This window comes from Neoarius graeffei, chromosome 2 (assembly GCF_027579695.1).
Source record: "Neoarius graeffei isolate fNeoGra1 chromosome 2, fNeoGra1.pri, whole genome shotgun sequence".
Taxonomy (NCBI): domain Eukaryota; kingdom Metazoa; phylum Chordata; class Actinopteri; order Siluriformes; family Ariidae; genus Neoarius; species Neoarius graeffei.
In genome coordinates this window covers 107656963-107683448 of record NC_083570.1, presented here as the reverse complement: position 1 = coordinate 107683448, position 26486 = coordinate 107656963, and the positions used below count along the sequence as shown (strand labels likewise).

Genomic DNA, 26486 nt, shown 5'->3' with positions numbered 1-26486 from the left:
GAGTTAGTCTACAACTCTAATCAGGGAGACAGGTTACACAGTTCCAGTAGGCTTGACTCAATGCTATCCCAGAAATCCTTCCTGTAATATGCAAATTTGGCTGCCTCTGATTGGACAGCCAAATTTGCATATTACAGGAAGGATTTCTGGGATAGCATTGAGTCAAGCCTACCGTCACTGTGTAACCTGTCTCTCTGATTAGAGTTGCAGACTAACGCAAGCAGTAAATCACTTCACTCATGGTTCTTGCTAGCTGGGTGTGAACTGCGAGTCATTAGAGTGATCAAAGGATTTCCCGTTAGGGTGATCAATGGCAAATTTAAGATGCCATTCCTCACTCAATCTGGCAATCTGACTCTCTCTGCAAATTTAGGCATCTTAAAATGTTTTTATTAATGCCAAATAAAATATCCAGCACAAATTATATATGATAGACATAAATTAATAACTTATAAATTTTATTTCAAACACGTTTTTAGTTAGCGGGACTGCAGCTTATCACCGCTCCCGCCTGCGCCGCATATGTGCACTCCCACTTCCGCGCGCATATGTGCACTTCTGGTCCCGCCCGCAATGAGCTTTCAAAATTTGTCCCGTGCCGCACTGCTTTGCGGCGGGTCCCACGAGTCCCGCGGGACTCCCGCGGGAGTGCAGAGCTCTACCTCCAGGTCACCTCGGATCCTGGGGGCGGGGCTTTGTGAACATGAGCAGGAATGTGGAAGAGTGAGCTCAGTGTCAAGCGTACGTCACCGTTAGACACTTAATCTTGAAATAAAAACAGCCCAATCTTACCTAATGCACCTTTAAATGATTTACAGAGCTCTGTCTAGACTAGTGAAATGTACAAGTTTGAAGAAACGTTCAACTCTGTTGTCTTACTCCGGGTCGTCCTGGAAGTCCTGTGGCTCGGCTAGCTCGTCATATTCCGCCGCTGCGTCTTTCCCTGCCAGAACCAGCTCCTTCGCTGGAACTAACACCTACACACACACACATTCAACAAACACGATGGCTTAATAATTTCATCAATCAATCATATGTACACACACAGTGGGTGATTAAATAGGGCTGGACAATATGACAAAATATCGATATCATGATAAATGGTGTCACAATACACCTTTGAGGTATTATCGATCTTAAGTATGATAATTATATTGATTTAAGTATGATATACTTAATGGATTTCTTTTTCTTTAACTAGAAGTTTTTAAAAATCATATTTTAGGAATAAAATTGATTTGTTTAGTATAAAAGATATTCTATCCACATTCACTGGATATGAGCAATCGGGCGCTCTGATTGGCGACTCTACTACTAGGCTATCAGCTCATATACTGTACCGTGAGTAAAGAAAAACAAAATGGCGGCGCATGTTGCTGAACCAACTGAGGACAAAATAAAAACGCTACCCGTAAACAAACCCCCCCCAAAAAAGGCAACAAAATATGGGAAAAAATTATTTCAAGGCAAAAAAGTGTATTTTTTTCCCCAAGAATTATTATTGCATTTTTCACAAATTGCTCTGGTCACTGGTTTTTCTTCATTCTTCATCTTTAAGCAGTAAAATTGACTGAATTTTTTTTTAGACTGATTCAAAAGGTCAAAGAAGTTTGAAAAATTAAAATGTCTAAAGCTATTCCATACCTCGACACGACAGCAAGACAGCACTTTCTACAAAAAAAAAAAAAAAGCCACCACTAAAAAGTCAGTTCATGCAGCCATCGATAGGTTAAGAAGTCCGCCTAAGCGGAAATTATTTTGTCGGACGTTTTATAAACTTTTATTGATCAAATTTGCAAAACATTTTTTTTTTAAAAAGATTTTTTTGGGCTTTTTCCACCTTTATTGGATAGGACAGTGTAGAGACAGGAAATGAGCAGGAGAGAGACAGGGCGGGATCAGGAAATGACCTCGGGTCGGAATCGAACCCGGGTCCCCGGATTTATGGTATGGCGCCTTATCCACCTGAGCCACGACGCCCCAAATTTGAAAAACATTTCACAAAATCCAGTGAACGTGGATAGAATAAAAACAGTTATTCCAGTCACTTGTCATACATGGATTATAGCGATCACCTCGTACGACTCGATTTCGTGGAATAACTGTTAAATGTATTTACTTTTGTAGACGCCACAATTACTGACTTCTGCATTATCATTCAAATAAAGTTGTCCCTATTTCATCAATCACCACTATTATTATTATTCCCCTAACAGCGGTGAGGTCATCAGAGCCGAGATGAGGTGTGCGCGCATACCTTAGCTGTGCTGTTGATGTCATCAGGATCTCCTTCCTCACAGGTGAAGAGGCTGACGTGAGTGACGCTCTCCACCGGGTTAGTCAGGGTCAGCAGCACCTGAGACTCCTGTCAACAACAAAACACACTTCAGTTAGAGGAAAGGGTCACAGCTCTCAAATAATCACCATCAGAACATGAAAGACCTTCAATTTAAAAATCACAATTATTTACCGAATTCTTTAAAAAACACCCACAATGCGATATTTTATTGTCAAGTTCTTTACACACAATGTCTTAAACCTCATCCCAAACAATTAGACAAAATATCTGTACATCATTTTACAAAGTAGCTGAAGACCGATGGATAAAAATCGCAGAAGGTGTTAGTACACCTGTCATTATAGTGCGGACTTTCCATAGCATAGAAAATCGCCACGTTTCAATTTGTGTAACTGAACTTGTTTCATGTCACTGGTCATATAAACCTATGTAAACAGGAAAAACGCGGAAGAGTTTGGTCGCATCTAACTACAGCCCCAAAAAATACCACTGGCCATGCTGAGCTTAGCTACATTGCTAACAGGAGTAACAGCGCGTCTGACTGACTGGGAGGTCGCACAAAGCTCGGAGAGGTACGGATCAGCTCGTCTCAATTCAGAGAAGAACACATTTCATTATGGAAGTACGGTGGACTGTTCCTTTAAGAGCCAAGCTGCCAAACAGGATGCAAGGGAATATCTCAAGAACACCTGCAGAATGCATCACATAGCTTTAGTTCATGCTAAAGTGCTAAAAATTAAACAATATTTGAGTGTATTTGGAGCTTGGGAGGCTACTGAAAACAGAAAGGCGACGCATCAAGCCTTTCATGTTTAGTGTATCTATCTCTTTGGGAGCAAGCTCTGACAGTTCCAGTGGGTTCTGGTCTTTCTTTGGTCACTAAAGGATGGGGCTTGAAAATGCTTGGCACCCTTAAATCGCTGCTTGCAGTATAATACTAGTACTACTACTACTAATAAAGTAATAATAGATGTTACTCATTATCTGCTCTCTTATTATTCCACCCATCCATTTCCTTCCATTTATCCAAAATCGGGTCACAGTGGCAGCAGCAGGCTAAGCCGGGTATTCCAGGCGTCCCTCTCCCCAGCAACCCTTTGCAGTTCCTCCTGAGGGATCCCAAGGCGCTCCTAGGCCAGATGAGATATATAATCTCTCCAGCGTGTTCTACCCTGAGGTCTCTTCCCAGGTGAATGTGCCTCAAAAACCACCAAAGGAAGGCACCCAGGAAGTACCCTAATCAGATGCCCGAACCACCTCAGCTGACTCCTTTCGACATGAAGGAGCAGTGGCTCGACTCCGAGATCCGTCCAGATGTCTGAGCTCCTCACCCTAAGGGTGAGCCCAGCCACCTTACAGAGAAGGCTCATTTCAGCCGCCTATATCCATCTCCTCATCCTTTCGGTCACTACCCGAAGCTCATGACCGTAGGTGAGGGTTGGAACATAGATTGACTGGTTAAAGGAGAACTGAAGGCAAATTTATTAAAATCATCAAAATTCTATTTCTCATTTTATTAAATATCAGAATGCATTTCTGATAGCTATTTTGTCGCTGCTATATAGCAAGTTATGGGTGTTTGAAATACGCTTTGTAATACATCAGTCCATATGTCAAAGCAACGGCCGTAAACGAGATTCGTTGAGACCTGTGCGAGACATCGTAGGATGGAAATAAAACGTACAGCAGAAATCAAACCGTGTCTGAAATCACTCACTCGTTCACTACTCCCTACATAGGGAATTACCATATAGAGGACTATACAGTGAGCTCATTGGTAAAATGTAAAAACTCTTTCGGACACTACTCCGTCACGCTGGTATTTACGCCATTACTGTCGCACAATTAAAACGTGCCAGATCAGTCAGCTGGTGGGTTTCAAAATAATAAATACATGCGTGCATTTGTGTGATAAATCCATATTATACTGAGTGCATTTCCCACATTAATCAATACAAAGTACCTGCAGCTTTCAGTTCTTTTAAATCAAGGCTGAATCCTTTCTTTCTTCTTCGCCGCTGCCTTTTATTAAATCACGTTTCAGACTTTTAATTTGATTTCTTTCAGCGCGACCGCAATGCATGATGGGATATATTGCTTTGGTTAGTGACCATCGTTGTACACTACTTTTCGTGGGATACTTTGAGTGCACTATATAGGGTGTAAATAATCCTCACTAAGGTTTCGGACAGCACTACAAAATGGTGTCCTCGCTATATAGTGAGTAGGGAGTGGTTTCGGACACAGGGGTTGTCCAAAGACACGCGCGCCCTCTTTCGAATGCTGACGTAATCAAGCCGGAAGTTGTGTTTGTTTTGATAGCAATCAGGAAAGTTTGAAAAAAGTAGGCAGTAATCGTCATTTAAACTCGTTTTTGTGTGATACTTCGTTTGGAAAACAGTTTTCAAAATGGCGGCGCTGACACTTGACGTTTCGAAGTCTCGCACAAGTCTTGAAGATCGCGTGGATAAGCGATGCCTGCCGTCGACCAAATGAACTAAATTCAACACGGCTAAAAACCGAATAGGCCGATAAGTATAATATTTAATTGCGATTAGTTGCCAATACGAGTCACGATATACAAGGTTACTAAAACCGAAAACGTAACTGAAGAACACGTTAATTAAGAAATAAAGCAAGTTTAAAAATGACTTCAGTTCTCCTTTAATCGAAAGCTTTGCCTTCCGGCTCAGCTCCCTCTTCACCATGACATGACTGCTGAAGCCGCCCCGATCCACCTGTCCATCTCACGATCCATTTTGCCATCACTCGTGAACAAGACCCTGAGATACTTGAACTCCTTCTTATTAATTTTATTTAATTGTTCAGTAAAGTAAATGAATGACCCAGTATAACCCTAATCCAGGTTTACCCTGACCGGGGGAACACTTGCCTTCATGTGACGCAGGTTTGGAATGGACATGATCCTCACTTCAGGGATGTAGCTCCTGCATGCACATGCATATATACACACAAACAAACAAAAAAAAATCAGCATCATCATCAGTCCAAGGAGAAACGTCTTTATGAAAACAAGCAGCAACGTGTGTGCATGCGTGCGAGTGCTGCTGTGGTGTACTCACACGGCCACCAGCTGGATTTTAAACTTGATAGAGGTCGGGTTGAACTCCGGTTTGCTCAGATTGTGCTCACATTTCTAACAAAAACAAAGTGCACCTGTTAAGCGAAGTGTGTAAAACTGTGTGCCATGACTGCGCCTGTGCGTTTGATACGGACCCTGCAGCGCAGCGAGCGTTTCATCAGCAGGTGCTTGTGTTTGGGGTGGAGCTGAGACGCTCCTGCAGGCTGGAAGTCGGGCTGAAGCAACCTCTGGCGAAGTGTCGTCACTGCATTATTTAAAAAAAAAAAAAAAAAAAAAAACACGCAAAGTTTGTACACCCCGACTCTACTCATTCATAGTTTTTTCAGTACAGTATTGTGACTCTTTTTGACATCGAAACTATGGAACCTACATGGAATTGTGTTTTAAAAAATACATTTCATATTTTTGATTGCTCACAGTAGCCAGCATTTACAGGGTTTCCCCAGGTCTGACCACCATAAATTTAAGACCTTTTCAAGACCACTTAAATGAGAATTAAGACCTACATCGCACCCATTATGCGGTCGTAGAACACTAGATCAAATTCCCAATAATGACAAATGTTAAAAGTAAAAATACTTTTGTATATAACTTTTATAATAAAAGTCATTATGTGCATTGCTTGTCGAATCTTCACATTCAAGACAAAAAACCAAGTCTAAACCTGGAAGAAAGGAGCACAACGTAGGGTCCACGTCATGGCCTTAAAAGGTACACAAAAATGCAATAGGCATACCAACACATTAATGCCAAAGGTGTGCACTCACCAGTCAAAAAGCCAAACTGAGGGCCTCACTCGAGGCCTAAAGAACTGTCTCTGAACTAATTATGACCATGCACCCAGAGATGATACTTAAAATAAAAATGTGATGTGGGTGTATTTTTTTTTTAAATAAAATATCAAAACATTCACAACACTCTAAACAGACAAACTCTTTGTCTTAGTTTCCCAGCACTTGCTTCAACCATTTTACATTTTGTACCCTTGTAAACGAGGGAGGGAGAGAGATACAGAGGGGCATAGATAGATAAGAGACGAGGGGGATGGATGGGAAAAGAGATAGATAGACAGATAGATAGACAGACAGACAGACAGATAAAAAAAGGTAAGCCTAAAGACTCAAAGGTGCACAAAAATGCAATTGGCGTACCAATACATTGGTACAATGGTGTGCACTCACTAGCCAAAAAGCCACACTGAAGGCCCAACTCAAGGCCTAAAGAACTGTCTCTAAAATAATTATGACCATGCACCCAGAGATGATAAACAGACAAACTCTTTGTCTTAGTTTCCCAGCATTCAACTTGCTTCAACCATTTTACATTTTGAAGAATAAAAAGAAATGTAAATACTCCTAGTAAACAAGGGAGGGAGGGAAGACATAGATGTGGAGGTGGATAGATAAGAGACACAATGAGAGAAATCCACCACTTGCCTCGTTAACGTCTTTGACCAACTCCTTCGTTATATAAGGAGCAAGATAGAATTTTGTTCTGTAAGACGTTTTGTTTTTTCCACAGGAGAATGTTGTAGTGACTTCCGAGTCTGGGAACACAGCCTTAAAGAGTTCGCTTATGCCCTCATTCGAGCTGTACGAGTGGTGTTCAGTAATTGTTTTTAAAATCCAGAGCACCTCTGCCCGAAGTGTCGGGGTTCCACCGACACCCATCATGCCACTGCTCGGCCCTTGTGTTGTTGCTAGCCTTGCCGATGGTGTCTGGCTTGGCTGATGCTGCTGACGTTCGACAGTGGTGCTAGTGCCAACTCCAGGTGCATTCGGAGATTGAACCGTGCAGAACTGAGCGATGGGCTGGTGGCGGTGGAGGGCAGATACAACGTGCTTTGAGCTCTTCATGTGAGACTAAAGCGAAATGACCTATAGTGGACAACTTGAAGGTCTTTCGACAAACACAGCATCTTGCGTCAACGTCGCTTCCAGGAACCTCCCTCACCCAATCACGATATCTTTAATCTGAAAGCCACTGCTGATTAAAACGACACTTCCCCATGCTGCGATTCGCAGAGTTTCCTCTCCACCACAGACTCCGACGATTGCGCCGGCGCGAAAATGCATCAATATTGTTTCTTTGCGCATACTCCAAGAAATTCACTGATGTTACGCAAAACCCACGTTTTCACATCGTAGAATAGTATGAGTAAATTTAAGACTTTTGTTTAAAAAATTAAGACTTGGGCAAAGCAATTTAAGACTTTTTAAGGCCTTAATTTTGGAATATTAAATTTAAGACTTTAAGACTTTTAAGACCCCGCGGCTACCATGATTTGCCTTGACACTTTCTTAACCAGCTTCATGAGGTGGTCACCTGGAATGCTTTTCAATTAACAGGTGCGTCTCGTCAAAAGTTAATTAGTGGGAGTGTTTCTTGCCTTCTTAAGATCAAACGGTAAATAATAAAAACATGCAATAAATAGCCCTATTCCACAACTATAGTAACCCAACACGCTGCCCGTACAAAAATAACTAAGTAAGTAAGTAAATAAAGCCGTGCTGTACACAAATTTTGATGGACCGCCTTCGGTTTTGATTACTGCGGCATTTTGCAACATCACCACAACATTTATTTCAGTTCAGAGAGTTGCATTAATTTTTCACCAAGAGCTTGCCTGGACGTTAACGCTACGTTCACACTGCAAGGCTTAATGCTCAATTCCGATTTTTTTGTGAAATCCGATTTTTTTGTGAGGTCGTTCACATTAACAAATATATGCGACTTGTATGTGATCCTCAGTATGAACGAAAAGCGACCTAAAAGTGTTCCGCATGCGCACTGCAGGATACGACGACGTCACACGCAGTGAGCATGGCCAGTGTTTACGGAAGTAAAACTGCCCGGTTGCGGTATGACCCATCCAATCTAGCTTGAATAGCTGCATCCCCCCAAATGGAAATCAGCTCCCTAACCTCTGCGTCCTTCCATTGAGAAGATTCAGAACCTTCACAGCCCGAAGCGTCCCTCGCATTGATGTCATGCGCAGGGGCGCAGATACGTTTTTTGAACTGGGGGGGACAAAAAAACTGGGGGGGACAAAGCTGCCAGCAAACCAACCCCAACCCCGATATGCCTGTCAAACTTGTTGTGGGTTACCATAGCAACCAAGCTCGAGCTCGCAACCTGTGCAGTCTGCGCAGCTCAACCAACCGAATATCAGTCTTTGTTTTATGTGAGTTGTTGCAACTATGTATACACTGCTGTGCACCTCAATAAACCGAATGGTAATTAGTCTTTTGATTTTTCCGTGAGGTTTGCCTTATGCAAAGAAAGACAGCATAGACGTTTTTTTCCTCCCTATAAGTGGGGGGGGGGGGGGGGGGGGGGACCGAACGAGGTGAATTTAAATCTGGGTGGGACAAGTCCCACCCTCTATCTGCGCCCATGATTATGCGCCATGTTGTTGTAACTTTTTTTGAGAGACCCGCCGCCTACTTCAGCGCAGAATAGTGACGTTTGTGGCTTGTTGATGATGTGTAAGTCGGATGAATGCGACCTGGCGGTTCAGACTGAAGTCGCATATGAAAAGAGCGGATAGGAATCGGAATTAGGACCACATATCCAAACGGCCTGGGTCGGATTTGAAAAAAATCGGATCTGTGTCGTTCATATTGTCAATAAAAGATCGGATACAGGTCACATATGGGCGAAAAGATCGGATTTGAGTCACTTCAGCCTGCAGTGTGAACGTAGCTTACGAGACTCGAACCACTCTGTAAAGTCTTCTCCAGCATCGCAGTGACGGGGTTAAAGGGCACATCTTGGGTAAATTCAGGAGCAAGATCAATGTAATTCTCTTATTTCATATTAAACTTTGGTCAAATATCGGTCACATTTTGTGAAATTTTTTTTTACCTTGCGCAATGCCAGAAAAATTCAGTTGAAATCAAGCCATTTGAGGCGAATTGGTCCGCCTCTGAAAAAACTTGACCTTTGGATTTCCCGGCAAACGTTGATTTTCGTGACGTCGCGTGCGGGACGCCTCCTTCTGAACCCTACGCCAGCGCTGGTTTGTTTATGAGAAAACGATCTGGTGGTTTTCTGCAAATTTCTTCAACGTTATCACGTAATTATTAAAATGGTTAACAGATGTATCGTAGGAGGGTGTAGCAACACCAATCTTGATGGGATTAGTACTCATCATTTTCCAAAAGACCGGACAATGAGAGAGAAATGGGAGCGCTTCATGCGAGGCACCCGGAAAAATTGGCAACAGACCACAGCATCATATGCGGGGCTCACTTCATAAAGCCCGACGACTTTGAGAACTATTTGCAGTGGGAAATGGGCTTCGAGAAGCAACTTGATCTGAAAAAAGACGCAGTTCCATCTGTTAGAATGCCCAAAGCATCACCATCTCCATTTACGTCAGTGTCACCAAAGGAGCCAGCTGTGTTCGTCTCCCCGACAGAAGGCGAAGTGCCGCATCCACTGAGGCCCTTGAAGCCGAGGCAAGAAAAAGACCAAGAAAATCAGCAATTCACAAGCTGACTGTTGCCAGGGTAAGAAATAAGAGAGACTATACTCTAACTTCGGTGTTCCTGTGTTTGTGCGATACATGGATAAATGTTATTTATTGACACACAAAAGTAAACACCACGAAAGCGCTGGGCGATAATACACTTACTGCACATGTATCAAGGGATATGCGTGTCAGGGCTTGAGATCTTGGGACCTGTCGAACACATTAAATGTATATACAACCCTGCTTAGCCGATTCCATGTGTGTAGCTTAGGAAATCTTTCTCCTACAGTAGCCAGTACTCTTCTAAATTAAGAAATATATAAAATACATAATAGTATTTAAAAAATATATGATTTATGTAACAATAGATAGATGAGCATTGATACATGAATCCACGGGTTTAGAAGCTCAGACGACAATTCCATATTTCAATGCAAAGTCGCTAGCTGCTAAACTTGGTCGGCACAGACTGGGCACGGAATCCATGCAGGGTCTCTCAGCCTGCTGGCGCTTCCGCACGCGACGTCACGAATCTGGATCAATCTGGCTCCAGACTCCCTTGGGGTTTTTCCAGACGCGTTTTGTTATTTTATTTTTTTCTGCTGTAGACAGATGGCCTTGTGCAAAATTACCCTTCTGGATGAGTGTGTAAAGGGACATACACTACCATTCAAAAGTTTGGGGTCACTTTGAAATGTCCTTATTTTTGAAAGAAAAGCACTGTTCCTTTCAATGAAGATCATCTCATCTCATTATCTAGCCGCTTTATCCTGTTCTACAGGGTCGCAGGCAAGCTGGAGCCTATCCCAGCTGACTATGGGTGAAAGGCGGGGTACACCCTGGACAAGTCGCCAGGTCATCACAGGGCTGACACATAGACACAGACAACCATTCACACTCACATTCACACCTACGCTCAATTTAGAGTCACCAGTTAACCTAACCTGCATGTCTTTGGGGGAAACCGGAGCACCCGGAGGAAACCCACGCGGACACGGGGAGAACATGCAAACTCCACACAGAAAGGCCCTCGCCGGCCACGGGGCTCGAACCCGGACCTTCTTGTTGTGAGGCGACAGCGCTAACCACTACACCACCGTGCCGCCCAATGAAGATCACTTTAAACTAATCAGAAATACACTCTATACATTGCTAATGTGGTAAATGACTATTCTAGCTGCAAATGTCTGGTTTTTGGTGCAGTATCTACATAGGTGTATAGATAGTTTTCACATGACGTCACAGAGTCGGGGATTCCCTAGTGACGGCCATCTTGTGGGGCAAGCTTACCGTACGGGTCACTGAGCACACATTGTAACGCGCGAGTTACATTTATTTATATATTATTTACATTTATAGTTACATTATTACTATTTAAAGCTAGCAATGGTGCACACCTGTTATATTCACGGCTGTCGTAATAGGTCAGATGATGAAGTCAAGCGGAGCTTTTATGGAATTCCCACTGTACGGGAGCACGAAGGCGAGCAAAGAAAGAAACTCAGCATACAAAGGAGAAATCTATGGCTTGCGAGAATCAACCACAAGGATTATCAGCCTTCCAAACACAGCAAAGTCTGCTCCGATCATTTTATAAGTGGCAAGTTGTTTAAATAAACAATCGTGTTTGTTTGTTTTTGGAAATCGAAACATCGTGTAAACAATCTCTGGAGAATGCCTAACTGGAACCGCTGAGTGCACGTTTACATTGTAATGTACACTTAATATCGCTCGTTTGTCATGTTTCTATTTGACACTTGTCACTTCACTCACGCAAGGGTCATTTTTGAAAAACATTTTAGGTCTATTCTGTATGATTTGAGTTTGGGATGCAAACAGCGCGCCTTTTGGCGGATGCCGCCTTTTTCACGGCTGAATCGCGCAGATCCGATTTTTTTTAATTCGGGAACAGTTTACATCGGGAAGCTGCGCACATTTGCGCAGCCCGAGCGGTGTGCAGGACTGCGCAAATGTGCGCAGCTTCCCGATTTAAACTGTTTTTTTCTCATCCTTATACTTCGTTTCATGGACTGCAATGGATTTGCTTATTTAGTAATTTTAATACAGAATTTACTTTGAAATTATAATCAGACACTCCAACGCCCCCCTAAAAAAAAAAAAAAAAATCAGATCTGCGCGATTCAGCCGTGAAAAAGGCGGCATCCGCCACAGTCTATTTAATGCTAGAATATATAAAGTTGTATATATCAGACAGCCTTTAAAGTTTGATGAAGTCAGTTTCAGGCTTTGGAGCAGGCTTTGGCAGTTTCAGGCTTTGGCAGCCCTGCATAGTCACTTGAAAATGCATCTTTGTCCACTTCGTAGGGGTCAATTCCCCCAATCAAGGCCAGTTTGGCTGCATACCGTTGTCGTGAGATGTTGTCTAATGTATCTATATACTTCTGTTTGCTTGATTTTGCCGACATTGATCTTTATTTTAGAAAACTAACTATATAACTTCATAAATTCGTCCGAGATAATGTAGCCGGTAATGGCGATGGTCCGTTTTGTTTGCCCCACAAGATGGCGGCTGGAGGGCGTTCCCCGGAATGCCGTGACGTCAGTGAAAACTATGTATAGAGGCCCATTTCCAGCAACTCTCACTCCAGTGTTCTAATGGTACAATGTGTTTGCTCATTGCCTCAGAAGGCTAATGGATGATTAGAAAACCCTTGTACAATCATGTTAGCACAGCTGAAAACAGTTGAGCTCTTTAGAGAAGCTATAAAACTGACCTTCCTTTGAGCAGATTGAGTTTCTGGAGCATCACATTTGTGGGGTCGATTAAATGCTCAAAATGGCCAGAAAAATGTCTTGACTATATTTTCTATTCATTTTACAACTTATGGTGGTAAATAAAAGTGTGACTTTTCATGGAAAGCACAAAATTGTCTGGGTGACCCCAAACTTTTGAACGGTAGTGTACTTTCATATTAAAAACAAAAAAAACCACCACACTAAATTGGTCAAGGATATGCCCTTTAAGGTCAGGACTCTGTGGTGGTGAATTCATGGTGTGAAAATGATTCCTCATGCTCTCCGAATCACTCTTTCACAATTTGAGCCCTAATTTTATCCCCGTGTGATCAGGAAAGATAAAGGATCCATTGTTGTGATATGATAACCTGGTCATTCAGTACAGTCGTCAACTGACTTCATTTTATTGCTCCATAATGTTGCTGAGCCTCGACCTGACCAACTGAAATCAACCCCAGATCATCACACTGCCTCCAGAGTCGACACTATGCATGATGGTGCGTCGCTTCATGAGCTTCCGATCTTACCGACACACCCATCACTCAGGAATAGGGTCAACCTGGACTCATCAGATCGCATAACCTTTTTCCAATCGCACCAGAGTCCAATCTTTACGCTCCCTCGCAAACTGAAGCCTTTTCTCCTGATTAGTCTCACCAACAAGTGGTTTTCTTGTGGACACACAGCTGTTTCGTCCCAATCCTGTGAGTTCTCGTCACATTGCGAGTGTGGAAATGCTCTAAATTTCATTATTAAACCTAGCCATGAGTTCTACTATTGATTTCTTTATGATTCGACGTCAAGTGCTTAAGTGATCTCTGATCATGGTCAGTCAGGATCTTTTCCCCACCCAACACCATTTCTATTATAGCACAGAGAAGCACAGACACTCCAGGAAGGCAGCAAGACGATTTTAGTGATCTGTAGGTCAGCAGATATACGTGTGTGTGTATATACAGTGGTGCTTGAAAGTTGGTGAACCCTTTAGAATTTTCTATATTTCTGCATAAATAGGACCTAAAACATCATCAGATTTTCACACAAGTCCTAAAAGTAGATAAAGAGAACCCAGTTAAACAAATGAGAAAAATATTAGACTTGATCATTTATTTATTGAGGAAAATGATCCAATGTTACATATCTGTGAGTGGCAAAAGTATGTGAACCTTTGCTTTCAGTATCTGGTGTGACCCCCTTGTGCAACAATAACTGCAACTAAACATTTCCGGTAACTGTTGATCAGTGGTGAACACCCGCTTGGAGGAATTTTAGCCCATTCCTCCATACAGAACAGCTTCAACTCTGGGATGCTGGTGGGTTTCATCACATGAACTGCTCGCTTCAGGTCCTTCCACAACATTTCCATTGGATTAAGGTCAGGACTTTGGCTTGGCCATTCCAAAACATTAACTTTACCCTTCTTTAACCATTCTTTGGTAGAACGACTTGTGTGCTTAGGGTCGTTGTCTTGCTGCATGACCCACCTTCTCTTGAGATTCAGTTCATGGACAGATGTCCTGACATTTTCCTTTAGAATTCGCTGGTATAATTCAGAATTCATTGTTCCATCAATGATGGCAAGCCGTCCTGGCCCAGATGCAGCAAAACAGGCCCAAACCATGACACTACCACCAGCATGTTTCACAGATGGGATAAGGTTCTTATGCTGGAATGCAGTGTTTTCCTTTCTCCAAACATAACGCTTCTCATTTAAACAAAAAGTTCTATTTTGGTCTCATCCGTCCACAAAACATTTTTCCAATAGCCTTCTGGCTTGTCCACATGATCTTTAGCAAACTGCAGACGAGCAGCAATGTTCTTTTTGGAGAACAGTGGCTTTCTCCTTGCAACCCTGCCATGCACACCATTGTTGTTCAGTATTCTCCTGATGGTGGACTCATGAACATTAACATTAGCCAATGTGAGAGAGGCCTTCAGTTGTTTAGAAGTTACCCTGGGGTCCTTTGTGACCTCGCCGACTATTACACGCCTTGCTCTTGGAGTGATCTTTGTTGGTCGACCACTCCTGGGGAGGGTAACAATGGTCTTGAATTTCCTCCATTTGTACACAATCTGTCTGACTGTGGATTGGTGGAGTCCAAACTCTTTAGAGATGGTTGAGTAACCTTTTCCAGTCTGATGAGCATCAACAACGCTTTTTCTGAGGTCCTCAGAAATCTCCTTTGTTCGTGCCATGATACACTTCCACAAACGTGTGTTGTGAAGATCAGACTTTGATAGATCTCTGTTCTTTAAATAAAACAGGGTGCCCACTCACACCTGATTGTCATCCCATTGATTGAAAACACCTGACTCTAATTTCACCTTCAAATTAACTGCTAATCCTAGAGGTTCATATACTTTTGCCACTCACAGATATGTAATATTGGATCATTTTCCTCAATAAATAAATGACCAAGTATAATATTTTTGTCTCATTTGTTTAACTGGGTTCTCTTTATCTACTTTTAGGACTTGTGTGAAAATCTGATGATGCTTTAGGTCATATTTATGCAGAAATAGAGAAAATTCTAAAGGGTTCACCAACTTTCAAGCACCACTCTATCTATGTATGTATGTCTGTGTGTGAGAGTGAGTCACCTTCAGTCAGGTTAACAGGCCGTGTGTAATAGTCCTCAGGCAAAGGCTCCACCTCATCCAGCGCCTGAGCGGGTTCAATACTGACCTCCTTCTGCTCTTCACCTTCCTTCAGACTGCAGTAACACACACACACACTCTTAATAAACACAGCAGAGGGAAAAATCTTCAGATCTTAACAGTAGATGAGAAACAAGCTATTAAGTGAGGTGTGTGTGTGTACATGTGCATGCAAAGGTCATTAAAATTCAGTGCTGAAAGCACATCACTCACAAACCCTCTAACACTGATAAAGTGCTGCATATCTGAAATCTCTGTCTCCAGTCTTGCTGAAAGGTCACATGACCAGACACACACACACGTCTTCTTAAAGGCTGATTTATTTAAAACATGGTGCCCACTCACACCTGATCATAACCCCACGGACTGAAAACACCCAACTAATGCCGCTTTTCCACTACCAATGCGGCTGAGTTGGGCTGAGCCGTGCCGTGCCGAGTTGGGCTGAGTCGAGCTGAGTGGGGCTGTTGGAGTTGCATTTCGACTACAACTGCGCTGAACCGTGCTGGCTGGAAGTGGGTGGACACATTGGGTGGAGTTAGCGAAAGTAGGTGGACGTCACGTGATGTCATTAGGCGGCGCAAACAGTGACCTCAGTGATCTTTTAAGCGGTAGTCTCACGACCCCGATAGTAAACAATAAACATGGAGGACATGGAGTCGTTAGTGTTGCTGGTCTTGGTGCTGTGGCTTGTTGTCACCGACAACGCCAACAGATACTGGCAAGAGCGTATAGATGAGGCGAGGCACATAAGGCTTCAGAAATTCTCGTAATTCTTCTTCTTCCGGGTTTACGGTGTTTACAGATCCCAGCGTGCTCGTGGGGCGTGTGGGCACGTGAGGACACTCCTCCTCACCAATCAGTGCACAGGGGAGTGTCTGCTCACGCCCCTAGCCCCACTCGGCTCGCTTTGGCTCGCTTCAGCCCCACTCCAAAACTGTGCGAGTTTTGGGTGCTGAGTAAGGCTGAAGCGAACTGAGTCGTGCTGCTCTAAGGTAGTCGAAACGCGAACCGTGTCGGGCTGAAGTGAGCTGAAAAAGGGTAGTGGAAATGGGCCATAATTTCACCTTTAAATTAACTGCTCATGCTAGAGGGGTTCACATACCTTCGCTCCTCACTGATGCACAACTCGATCATTTCCCTCAATAAATAAATTGCCAAGAATAATACAGGGTTAGTAAAAATTATGTTAACACTCATAGATTATTTTTCTCCTGAATGGGTGGTGCACCATGACCGCTGCTGGCGTAATTGGGCCCTACTTTTTTGACACCCCAACAGTGACGTCAGATGTCTACTTACAGATGGTGCAGCAGTACGCCGCTGATGAACTTCCACTACAGATCCGATTGGTTTCTACCATTTAAAGTGTTAACATAATTTTTACTAACCCTGTATTTTTGTCTCATTTACGCAGAAATCTAGAAAACTCTAAAGTGGTTTCAAGCACCACTGTATAAAAGCAGTTAAAGATTAACATCTGTTAATAAATTACATGTTCACATGACATCACCCGTCATATTTTAGTCTTGTGCAGTTGTGGTTATCGTTATGATTTAATTTCTGCTGTTATTCCCAGGAGTGGAGTTTTGGGAGGAGAAGGAATACTCACTTGAGGCCGTAGAGGGCGCTGATGGGAGCGCCAGGTCTCTGCCTCTGAAGCCGGGTACCCAGGCCGTACTTCTCCTTTACACACAACCAACAAACCAAACCATTACCATCAGACCAGACCAGACCAAACCACTTACTCACAACACTGTAAGCACTCCGGGGGGGACCCCATACAAAACCTAACACTATAAAGAAAAAAAAAAAATTTAATCTGATAAAGTTCAGCATTTCGTATATAATTTAACTGAAGTACGATTCGTACACATGCAGTTTAGTAAAATATCAGTACAAGTCCGTGTTAAATTGGTAATACATGCTCATCTGAAGCAATTCACAACCTTCAAACATTAGCCCACACCTCCCAACGCTGAAAAAGAACATGTCGGAAGGTGCCATGTTTGTTTGACAACCCCAATTCCAAACAAGTTGGGACGCTGTGTAAAATGGAAATAGAAACAAATGCAATGATTTGCAAACCTCATAAACCCATATATTTTCACAACAGGACAGACAACATATCAAATGTTTAAACTTGGGGGGGGGGGGGGGGATAGTTTTGAATTTGACGGCAACAACACATCAAAAAAGCTGGGACAGGGCCATGTTTACCGCTGTGTCGCATCCTCTCTCCTTTTAACAACAGTCCATAAACGTTTAGGAACTGAGGAGACGAGTTGCTGGAGTTTTGGGAGAGACACGATGTCCCATTCTTGCCTGATATAGAATTCTCGCTGCTCAACACAGTCCTGGGTCGTCTTTGTCATATTTTTTTTCGTTTCACGATGCGCCAAACGTTTTCAATTAATGAAAGGTCTGGACTGCAGGCAGGCCAGTTTAGCACCTATACTCTTCAACTACGAAGCCATGCTGTTGTAAGAGATGCAGTATACGGTTTAGCAGTGTCTTGCTGAAACATGCAAAGCTTTCCCGGGGGGGGGGAAAAGACGTTGTCTGGATGCAGGGCTCAAAATTCGCGGTGGTCCAGTCGCCCGAGGCGACTTAATTTGTCATTTGGCGAGTAATTCCTGTCACTAGCCAGCCCAGCTGGCTAGTTGAGAAAAAAAAAAAAAAAAAAAGATATACGAACCAAAGATTCAGACACTCCGTCAACTAAAGCTGCCACATATTAAGCGTGTGCCGTGTCTGTGTTAATCGATGCGTTTATCGGCAGGACGGTCAGGCTGTCGGTTTTTTCACTACTGCGCATGCGTACAACAGACATCCCAAGTCTCCCGGAAGTTCCGGGAGTCTCCCGCATATTGATCGTGGCTCCCTGATGCCCGCAAATTGGATAATATCTCCCGAAATCTAGAGCAAGCAAGCAAGAGCGTGCACGCGAAACATTAATGTCTGCATCGCACATATGACAGAGTGCGCGAGGGAGCACGAGAGAGACTGCGCGTGTGCCTGTTCATGAAGCGCATGCTAGACAAAGAGCATCCTGATTGGTTTACAGACATCCCAACCTACAGCCCCCCCCCCGCTGATGGGGAAAAAAAGTCCAATATATTATTATTTGTTGATATTATATTATGGTGCTCTGTGTTGTTCTCATTTATGTATTTAACAACAGTATCAAAATACTCCGGTTCTTGAAATAAATGCACATTAGTCATGAACAATGGTAACTACTCTCTTGTTATTTTTGACAGGAGTAAAATTCATACATGAACAAATTTTGGCTAGTTGATTTTCTGTTTGGCGAGTTACTTTGGAAGGTAACTAGTCCGGCTAGCTGATGAAAAAAAATATACGAATTTCGAGCCCTGGGATGGGAGCATATGTTGCTCTAAAAACCATATACACACACACACACACACCTTTCAGCAAGTTGCCCATGCCATAACCACTAACGCCTCCTCATACCATCAGAGATGCTGGCTTTTGAACCGAGTGCTGATAAGGCGGGCAGTCCCTCTCCTCTTTAGCCTGGAGGATGCGGCATCCATGGTTTCCAAAAAGAATTTCAAATTTCCAATTTGTCTGACCACAGAACAGTTTTCCACTTTGCCTTGGGCCATTTTAAATAAGCTTTGGCCCAGAGAAGACGGCAACATTTCTGGATCACATTCACATATTACATTACAGGTATTTACCCAGATCTTACCCAGAGCGACATACAGCATACCCAGGGTAGCAGTTCAGGGTTAGGTGCCTTGCTCAAGGGCACTTCAGCCATTCCTGCTGTTCCAGGGAAACAAACCAACAACCTTTTGGTCCCAAAGGTGGTTCGCCAACCATTAGGCCATGGCTTCGTCTTTGCATGATAGAGTTTGAACCTGCATTTGTGAATGGCGCAGTGAACAGTGTCCACAGACAATGATTTCTGGAAGTGTTCCTGAGCCCATGCCATCATTTCCATGACAGAATCATGCCTGCTTTTAATGCACTGCTGCCTGAGGGCCCGAAGATCACAGGCATCCAAAGTTGATTTTCGGCCTTGTCCCTTGCACACAGAGATTTCCCCAGATTCTCGGAATCTTTTATGTTGGAATATTCAAAGTCTTTGCAATTTTATATTGAGGAACGTCAGTCTGAAACTGTTCCACAATTCGTCGACGCAGTTTTTTGCAGATGGGGGGGGGGGGGGGGGGAGACGGACCCCTACCCATCTTTGCTTCTGACAGACTCTGCTTCTCAAAGATGCTCTTTTTATACCCAATCATGCTCCTGAGCTGTTGCCAATTAATCTAATTAGTTGCAAAACGTTCCTCCAGCTGTTTCGTTTTAGTACCACTTACTTTCCCAGCCTTTTGTTGCCCTCGTCCCACCTTTTTTGAGATGAGTCGCTGCCATCAAATTCAAAACGAGCCGATATTTTTCATGAAATAGCAAAACATCTCAAATAAAATTTGATATGTTGTTCATGTTCTATTATGAAGAAGGGGAAAAAAGTTTGAGATTTGCAAATCACTGCATTCTGTTTTTATTTACATTTTACACACAGCATCCTGACTTTTTTTGGAATTGGGGTTATAGATCCATGAGATCCTTTCGTCTAGTTTTAGACAGAAACAGTTCTTTGGAGAGTTGCAAGGTGCATTTCATCAGCTGACAGTCCCGGATAAAGTTCATAGAAATAAAATTCAGAAACTAAGAGCTCCAACGTTCCACTTCCCATGCCTTTATCATGAAAATTGCCCCGATTTGCGCTCCAAGCCTTTCTTTCTCATCACACAGAGTTCCATTCACATCTCCTTTTCACACAGCCTGATCTCACATCCTAAAGGGAGTTATTTAAAATCTCATGTGATCACAGAAGTGCCTGAATGGCATACAGCCCAGAACGTACGAACATGAAGACTCAAAGAGCTCTTTTCACTTAAAAGTGAAAAAGTGGCACTCACCACCACGTGAATAGTGTGTTGCTGGGGAAGGGGAGGAGGAGGAGGAGGAAGTGGAGATGCAAACCAAAAGATCGGTGTGCGCAAGCAAAGAAGAACAGGATACAAGAGAAAAGAAGCAGGTGAAACTTCAACACAAACAGCAACATGGGTTCATTTTATCCTGTAATTAAAATCAAGCTGGAGATTAACAGGGTTAGAAATTAACACGGACAGCAGATTATACGCAGGATTAGGTACATATTTACAAAATCATGCAAATGCAGGTTAATTTCAGACCCTGCTTTAATAATAATAATAATAAATAATAATAAGCCATGTTATTTAACCCTTTCATGCCTTATGTCCACACTCATGGACAGTCGATTTAAGAACAAGTAGTAGTAAAAATCACCTCCAAATCATTTGGCAGCTTTACTATAAATTAACATAAACCTCTGTAGCTCTTGAGGAAAAAAATAATTTAAAAAAAATTTAAGGGGGGGGGGGGGGGGGGGGGTTTAAATTTGCCAGACTCCTTTAAAAAAAAAAAAAACTCTTCAAAACTGTTTTTGAATATACAGAATTTACAAAATTTTCCAAAAATGTATTGAGCTGAATGTTAAAAATTTTGGATAGTAGGTTTTTCTTTTTCCAGGCATACCGTTTTAGCCTTTTGTTCTCACGGATCCATTTTAAGCCTTTAATATTTATACAATCAAAAAGCATATTTAGATTTTAATCAGGGCTTGACATTTAAATTTTTTAAATCCGCTTGTCCACTCGGAGCAGCAGTAAGATTTCTCACTCGCCCTGATCATAATCGTTTTATTTCTATGTATTTACTCGTTCATTTGAAGGAAAGTGATTAACAAAAGTTTATCAAAAAGCAGGTATTATGATAATCATTCTACTTTGGTGATTTATAGTTTTCCAATAAAACAAACTTTATCCATAAGAATGAACAGAACTGATCCAGTGCCCCGTATTATGGGGCGTGTGGTGTTCTAACCCATTACCTGATCTGCAGTTTTAAGAGTTAGACTCACCCAAACTCAAAGCTTCTGGAGGAAATAAAGTTAAATCCTGATTAATTCAGTAAACCTTGAAGTATAAATTAATTTAAAGAAAACGAGTTGGACAGAAATCATGCTGTGAATGAAAACAAACCGTAAGTGAGTTCGGCACTGTCGTAAAATTCCCCCTAGATAATATTTTACCATATTTAATGTGAACCACACGAAAGGAAAAAAAAAAAAAAAAACCTGCAATGAATAGCCAAGTGAAATGCTCATTACAGGTTTTTATTTTATTGGAGGTGTTTGATTGCTATTTCTCAGATTTCATGAATTCGAAGTCTAATAATCTATCATTAGATATTGCGCCATGGTTATTTTTACACACGCACACCTACTGTACTCAGCTTCCTCGGAATTTTGTAAAACACTAAACGCTAATCACTGAGGGGACTGAACAAGTTTTGCGGAAACTTTATTGATGTAACTCTCAAATAATTACGATAAAAATTGAGAGTTTTCAACAAATATTCAAACTCGTCCTGTTGGACGGGCAGATGAGGATTTGACTTGTCCAGATTAAAACATTTGGTTGTTCCGGACAGTCGGACTACCGTTAATGTCAAGACTTGTTTTAAGTTTAAAAAAAAAAAAAAAAATTACATATCTGGATTAGCCTAGTAAACTAGACCCACCCGCCTAGCGGCCAAAAATATTTTTGCCTAGCGAGTGGGTCTAGCCTCGCACCATATAAACAAAAGCACCCCGGGCATCAAATCGTGCCCGCCAATCACAACACAAGGTTTTTGTTTGGATTCTTTGGGCGGGCTTTTGCAGGAGTGACGACAAGGCTGCGTGACGCTGGAGAAAGCGCAACAGGAAAGATGGCTATGGGCTAGTGAACAGCGCGCGTTTGACTCTGCTTTGGAATCAGTTTTAGAAGAATTAGACTTGGAGTTTCCGTTGAAACATGAGCAGGAAGAGGCTCTCCGCTCATTCCTTTTCAAGAAGGACGTTTTCGCTGTTTTGCCGACGGGCTATGGCAAAAGTCTGATCTACCAGCTAGCTCCGCTCGTAGCCAAAAGGATGGGGCTAGTTTGTGCAGTATGAAGAATTAATAAACAGCTTTGAAACATTACTTTTTGATTGTTTCTTATTTTCCCGTTATTTTAAATTTAAGGGAAATTATTTCACCAAACACCACTAAATAAAAACTCTCAAAAACAGTTTAAGCAAACCCTTGAAAAACACTTGAAAAACTGTGTATGTGGAACAGACTCCAAACTTGTGGTCATTATCTCCAAACTTCTTAATATCTGGAATCTGTTTATTAATTAATACGCATTTTGAAAAATTATTTATTTCAAGGCCTCCCCCACTGCTTTCTGTCGCTCTGACTACATCACAGTCACTGTTGCGCTGATTGGTCAGAGCGTTGGCCTATACGCACAGAGACAGTTTGAAAGACAGCAGTTTGTTCCTCCCACCCCCTTCGGAAATGTCTACGGATCGAGGCCAGACTAAATATTCACATTTAGTCTGGCTTGCCAGGCTATATCTGGATAGGAGTATAAATAATTGCTGCATGAAAGGGTTATAACTTGTTAGCATGCACAGTGGCGTCTGATTTTAAAACAAGATTCTGTAAAGGAAAATAATCACACAAAGCAATTTCACGTAAAAAGATCAAGAACAAAAAAGTGCAAACATTTTAGGAGTTGTTACTGGAAATAAGCTAAAAAATATATAAAATATATGCAGACAGTTAAAGACTAAGAATGTACAAAAGTTAATAAATCAAATAAAAACTAAAAGCACTTGAGCTGGAAATCCCTCTGAAAAAAGCCAATTGTGTTCCAGTATGCAAATGCTAAGCCATGAATGAACTGCATACCAGAGGGAAGGATAATGTATTGTTAATTAAAACAAAAAAAAAAAAGGAATAGACTTGGCAGATAATTAGAGACACTAAGAGTGTGTGTGTGTGTGTGTGTGTATACGTACCGAGAAGGCTTGAGGCATGAACGGGCGTCTTCGGGCCAGTTTCTTCCTGTCTCTCTCCAACTTCTCTCTCTGGGCCAGCTGTTGATAATACTCGATCAGTTTATTAATCTGAGGAGCACACACACACACACTTCATTCAGGACGGAACAACATCCACAAAGCGTAAACAATATTTCAATAAAGATAAAAGATCTTCCCACCACTGCTGGAATCACTTACCCTCTGAGTGTGAGGATTCTCTGGTTCCTGCCATCCTCCACTGGCTACAAAACACACACACACACACACAGTACTACATGCGTACACTCAGCAGAAACACAACTGATCTCAGTTACCTCCTTACGAGTTTTATTTACACAACATCTCAACACATTTAACAACAGATACAGCCAGATGCTCCATCAGGAAGTGTGTGGACACCTGACCATCACACAGGAGAAGAGCAGCTCCTCACCCACAGACTTGTCGGCCATGCCGACGTCGCGTGAAGTCCAGCGGCAGAACCCACAGGCGAGGTAATACGCCTTCTTCATGGTGGTCTTGGACGGATCGTCGGGTAGCGGCGCCGGGATGTTGGTGGCTCGTGTGGACAGAGTGTGCATGCAGCACGGGCAGTCGAAACAGTTTGCACATCTGGAAGTTGTGGGGGGGATAATTAAGAAATAAAGCAACAGAGCAGATGTTAGGAGTGTCTCAGGTGTTCAGTAGATAAATGTTGCTATGAAAACACTAAAAGGAGTTCTCCTCTCAAGGCTGGGAGATCAGATAATTAGGAGTGTACAATCTCTGATTATTAGCCACAGGGAACGGGGTCAATAAAGCAAGGAACCTTATAAAGAAAACAGGATTAAAGCATTAAAATCAGATTAGAGCATTTGGATTTGCAGAGAAAATCAGAAATGGAGTGGATATGTATGAACAACAGTCGTGCGCGCGCGCATGCATTGGAAACCGTCAACCTTCCCCCCCCCCCCCCCCCCCCCAACAAGGATTACTTGTGAAACATTCCAGATGTTACCTTCATCATTTCTGCCCTTTTTTTAAAAAGTCATAAACAATCTGATGAAATATGAAACAGTGTGTGAAATGCATTCGGGACTGTTACAGAGAATAAACATGCATCTAAAGAGATTACATTTTGATTTCAAATGTGAGCATCTTCAGTCTGTATTAATTCAACAATAATTATTTTAATAACAGGACTGAAATGACCTTTTTGTATTTGTCGTGTTTGCTCTAAGAAACTGATTTCAGATCGAAATGCAAAAGGAGCTTTCATGTACAATACAATAAAGTAGCATGGATATACACGACATGGCCAAAAGTATGTGAACACCTGGCCATCTCATGGTCCACCGTATCTGGCTCTTCCTCAAACTGTTGCCACAAAGTTGGAAGCGCACACAACTGTATAGAATGCCTTTGTCGACTGTAGTGTTCCACTTTCCCTTCACTGGAATTAACAGATCCAAACCTGTTCCAGCATGACAATGCCCCTGTGCACACAGCTCCATGAAGACGTGGTGTGTTAAGGTTGTAGGAAGAAGTCGAGTGTCCTGCACAGAACCCTGACTAAAGGTCAACTGTACGAAAGGCCTTTGGGATGAACTGGAGCCTCCTCAACATCCTAACATCAGTGCGTGATGCGATATCCACTAATGCTCTTGGAGCTGAATGATCGGAAATCCTCACAGCCATGCTCTAAAATCTAGAAGAAAGCCTTCTCAGAAGACAAGAGTGGAGCTTATAATAACAGCAAAAGAAGGAATAAACCAGGAATGAGCTGGACAACAAGCACACGAGTGTGATGGTTAAGTGTCCACATACTTTTGGCCATATTGTATACACAGGAAGGAAAGCCGCCAGATCTGACTGGGGCTGAATACTGGCAAACAGAAATGTGCACACACCACGCATGACAACAGCAAATTCTTATTTCAGCTGAAAGTGAGCTGGGGTTCTGGCAGGTTTCAGGCAATCAGAGTTTAACAAAAGATTCTCACAGACAGTACAAGAACGTGACTTACATCAAACCCACGTTAAAAAAGTATGTTTTTCCCAAAATGATAAAAATATTTCCATATTCAATTATTTTCCTCTCAGTATTTCTGAAAGCACATTGTCCAAAATGGACTTTGGACAGAGTCCACCAGGGGGCGAGGCATTGTTGTCAGTTGGGTTTCCTTGTTAACGATATTACGAAAAAAAACAGTTGGATCAAGCTTCATGAAACTTTCAGGATAGATGGGCGTTGGTCTCAAATAGAACCTCCAACATTTTAGGGGTCCATCTGGTCAAGGTTACCAAAAAGGTCAAAATCGTTTTTGTTGCGTCTACTGCCTCATATAGAGGCGCTAGACACTACGTCATCGTGCTGTAAGAATGTAGGAGTGTAATAATCGTGCACTGTGCATGCGCATACACATGTTCTGATTAAAATGGCCGGGGAGTGTATACAATTCAGTTCACTATTCGAAATAAATTGACGAAAGAAACCGGTTTCAGACATGTTTACAGTGGTGCTTGAAAGTTTGTGAACCCTTTAGAATTGTCTATATTTCGGCATAAACAGGACCTAAAACATCATATTTTCACACAAATCCTAAGTAGATAAAGAGAACCCAGTTAAACAAACGAGACAAAAATATTATACTTGGTCATTTATTTATTGAGGAAAATGATCCAAGATTACATATCTGTGAGTGGCAAAAGTATGTGAACCTTTGCTTTCAGTATCTGGTGTGACCCTCTTGTGCAGCAATAACTGCAACTAAACGTTTCCGGTAAGTGTTGATCAGTCCTGCACACCGGCTTGGAGGAATTTTAGCCCATTCCTCCATACAGAACAGCTTCAACTCTGGGATGTTGGTGGGTTTCCTCACATGAACTGCTCGCTTCAGGTCCTTCCACAACATTTCCATTGGATTAAGGTCAGGACTTTGACTTGGCCGTTCCAAAACATTCACTTTATTCTTCTTTAACCATTCTTTGGTAGAACGACTTGTGTGCTTAGGGTCGTTGTCTTGCTGCATGACCCACCTTCTCTTGAGATTCAGTTCATGGACAGATGTCCTGACATTTTCCTTTAGAATTCGCTGGTATAATTCAGAATCCATTGTTCCATCAATGATGGCAAGCCGTCCTGGCCCAGATGCAGCAAAACAGGCCCAAACCATGATACTACCACCACCATGTTTCACAGATGGGATAAGGTTCTTACGCTGGAATGTAGTGTTTT

The 26486-nt window shown here is 42.3% G+C and overlaps 1 protein-coding gene across 2 annotated transcripts in view; it reads right to left on the bottom strand.

Moving 5' to 3' along the window:
* The window catches only part of dctn4 (dynactin 4), a 41320-nt gene that overhangs the window by 2729 nt on the left and 12105 nt on the right, over nucleotides 1-26486 (bottom strand). Inside the window, exons 3-13 of one of the 2 annotated variants that reach the window (XM_060915353.1) lie at nucleotides 23703-23881; nucleotides 23468-23511; nucleotides 23249-23356; nucleotides 20253-20273; nucleotides 16907-16980; nucleotides 15238-15350; nucleotides 5537-5646; nucleotides 5383-5456; nucleotides 5193-5247; nucleotides 2258-2365; nucleotides 880-977 (exon numbers count right to left, since the gene is read on the bottom strand). In XM_060915353.1, the coding sequence (XP_060771336.1) occupies nucleotides 880-977; nucleotides 2258-2365; nucleotides 5193-5247; nucleotides 5383-5456; nucleotides 5537-5646; nucleotides 15238-15350; nucleotides 16907-16980; nucleotides 20253-20273; nucleotides 23249-23356; nucleotides 23468-23511; nucleotides 23703-23881 (984 nt within the window). The remainder of the gene's footprint in view (nucleotides 1-879; nucleotides 978-2257; nucleotides 2366-5192; nucleotides 5248-5382; nucleotides 5457-5536; nucleotides 5647-15237; nucleotides 15351-16906; nucleotides 16981-20252; nucleotides 20274-23248; nucleotides 23357-23467; nucleotides 23512-23702; nucleotides 23882-26486) is intronic. The other variant, XM_060915354.1, reaches the window with a different exon arrangement.